General features: G+C 50.9%; 1 protein-coding gene across 1 annotated transcript in view; it reads left to right on the top strand.

Annotated features, from left to right (window-relative positions):
* The window catches only part of Treml1 (triggering receptor expressed on myeloid cells like 1), a 3,836-nt gene extending 1,213 nt beyond the window's left edge, over positions 1-2,623 (top strand). Inside the window, exons 3-6 of the mRNA XM_005359771.2 lie at positions 517-643; positions 1,204-1,292; positions 1,719-1,771; positions 2,321-2,623. Of these exons, the coding sequence (XP_005359828.1) occupies positions 517-643; positions 1,204-1,292; positions 1,719-1,771; positions 2,321-2,623 (572 nt within the window). The remainder of the gene's footprint in view (positions 1-516; positions 644-1,203; positions 1,293-1,718; positions 1,772-2,320) is intronic.
* The last annotated feature ends 255 nt before the right edge of the window (positions 2,624-2,878 follow it).

Raw genomic sequence — 2,878 nt, 5'->3', positions numbered from 1 at the left:
GTGTGTATACATGAGTATGTGGACATATGTGTGTGCACAGGAATGTGAGTGTGTGTGTATACATGAGTGTGTGGACATATGTATGTGCACACAAGTGTTGGATATGTGTGTATAGAAGAGTGTGTGGTGGATGTATGTGTGTATACAAGAGTGTGTGTGCATGAGTGTGTGCACATGCACAGCCTGCACAGCATCAAAGGATGATATGGGATGTCCTGTTCTATCACTTTCCACCTTATTACTTTGAGACCCTCAGCCTGAAGCTCACCATCCTGGACAGACTCTGTGTCTGGTCCCCAGCACTGGGGTCCATAGGCAGGGTTTTTACATGAATATTGAGGATTTGAACTCAGTACCTCATGCTTGCCCACTGAGCCATTTCCTCAGCCACACCTTCCTTGATGGTTTAAAATTGATCTTCACAGAGTTCCCGAGTCTTCCCTGAGCGTTTAGTAAGGGCTGTGGAAGCTGCTCCACAAGCGCTCTGCACTCACGGATTGTTTCCTTCTGCCTCAGTTCCTGGCCCAGGAGAGGAGGAGGCAGAAGAGAAGGAGAGCTATAGAGCTGGAAGTCTGCCAAAGGACCCCTCCTTGGACCCTGCGGGGAGTGCTGGTCCTCACGAGTTCAGAAGGCATGAGAAAAGGTGCCAAAACAGTGCTGTGGGCCAGGGGAAGAGGCTACTAAACACACAATTGGTTTGCAGTTGTAGACCGGACCAGATGAGGCTGGAGAGATGGCTCAGCAGTTAAGAGTCCTTGCTGTTCTTGCAGAGGGCAGAGTCCATTGCCAGCAGTCTCAACAGCCTGTGACTCTAGCTCCATGGGATGTGCATATACGGTCTCTCTCTCTCTCTCTCTCTCTCTCTCTCTCTCTCTCTCTCTCTCTCACACACACACACACACACACACACACACACACACATTTTAAAAATCATCTCAAATCACATACACAGCTAACTCATTCTACTGCTGGGGAACTTCTCACCTCTACCCATTTCAGCAACCATCCGTTCGCTCTGGTGGCTCACTGTGAAAATGTGTCTCTCCTCTCCCTGATCCGGGCCTACCCCCAAGCTCCCTTCCATTACCTCCCATTTATGGTTCCCAAAGAAAGTGGCAGTTTCTCCCACTACTCCAGTGCTCTTAGTTGGCAGCTCCCTTAGGGATTCAGGGCTAAACCAGCCTATCCCTTTGTGTCTCTCAGTATCCATCTGATCTGGGGTGCTGCAGTGCTTCTGCTGGGCCTGCTGGTGGTGGCTGTGGTGCTGTTGGCTGTGTTGGCCAGAAAGAAAGGTATGAAGCTACCCTCCTCCTCCAGCGGCTCAGTTTGGAAGAGGAGAGCAGGAGACCGGGTGTGCTTCCCACATGAAAAACCTTTCCATTCTTTAGACGAGTCCCCATTGCTGGAATCCCAGTGGCTAGGAGGGAAAGGGGAAGGAAACTGAGCTAGTGCAGGCGGAAGAGGGACAATGAAGTGGGAAGTGGGCCTGGAGGAGAAAGGATGAAGGAGGGAATTCCAGCGGGAAGGCTTAGTGTGGTGGCAGCTGGAGAAGCTGAAAGTGGGCAGGGAAGCAAGGCAGGCTTGTGGGGTGCGAGGTGGAAGGGTTAGGAGTAGAGATGGGAGAGGGGAAAGTGAGTCTGCACTAACAAAGATTTTGGAGGCTTTGGGGGGCTTAGAGCCACACTGCAAGGGACTAGACTGTTGTTTTCTGCTGCCAGGACATAGGCTTGGTGTCTGTGCCGGGTCCCAGAGCAATGGTGTTTCAGGCATGGTAAGAGACCTCTGTGGGTTCCCCTCACCCATCACACTACTGAGCAGGTGGAGGAAAAACAGACTCTCCACGGTCCAGACCCTTGCCTTCCTACATCTGGGGAGAACCTCGGGGCTTAGGGTATTTTCACTTCGGTTTTTAATAAGACAAGAAACCTTGACTGGCCTTCAGCTCACTATGTAGACCAGGCTGACCTCAGACTCACAGACATCCACTTGCCTCTGCCTCTTGAATTCAGGGCTTAAAAGTGTGCACAACTCCCAGATATTCTGTTGTTTTGTTTTATCTTTCAGATAGGCTCTCACTGGATATACTGCTGGCCAGCCTGGAACTCACTATGTAGACCAGGCTGAACTTAAACTCTTGAGTTCTGAGAGTAAATGTTTGTGTGTGCATGCACACGTGTGTACTACCATCTCTGGCCAAAGGAATGGCCTCTCATCCCTTTGACATGCTGGATTATTACAGCAGGTCCATTATGGTCTCCTTGTCCCATCAAAGGGGACCCTGGCACAGTTCCTTTGTGTAACTTGCCTGTTTTTATTCCAGGAGCCCTCCTCAGCGGTCCCCCACAGCAGTGACTCTGGACTGGCTGCCGGATTGCCCACAAACATCCCCTATGTGAGGCTAGACTCACCACCTTCCTTTGACACCACCTACACGAGCTCTCCCGTTGATCCCCCATCAAGGAAATCCCCAGACCCGCCCCTACAGCCCCCTCTACCTAAGGTTCTGACGCCATCCAAGCCTGTGACACATGCCACAGATGTCTTCCTGGGAGGGGACAAAGATGACGGATCTTCCTGTGAGCCTGCTCAGGATCTACCCACCCAGTTAAATAATATACCTTAATTTATACGCCAGGGATTAGCCCTGGGGCAGTCTCTGCAGCCATACAACATGCCTAAAGTATGTTAGCAAATAGTGACTTAGGGGACCGAGTCCCTCGACTTAGTGGACATAGAACATGGTGCTCAGACATGGTTGAGGTGCTTGGGGAAGAACTCTGCCTGCCACTTCTTGGAACTAAATAAACCCTGATGATGTACGAACTCTGTGTGTGTGTGTGTGTGTGTGTGTGTGTGTGTGTGTGTGTGTGTGCACCAA

This window comes from Microtus ochrogaster, linkage group LG2 (assembly GCF_000317375.1).
Source record: "Microtus ochrogaster isolate Prairie Vole_2 linkage group LG2, MicOch1.0, whole genome shotgun sequence".
NCBI lineage: Eukaryota > Metazoa > Chordata > Mammalia > Rodentia > Cricetidae > Microtus > Microtus ochrogaster.
Note: the sequence above shows the minus strand (reverse complement) of the source record. Positions and strands in the feature narration are given on the sequence as shown.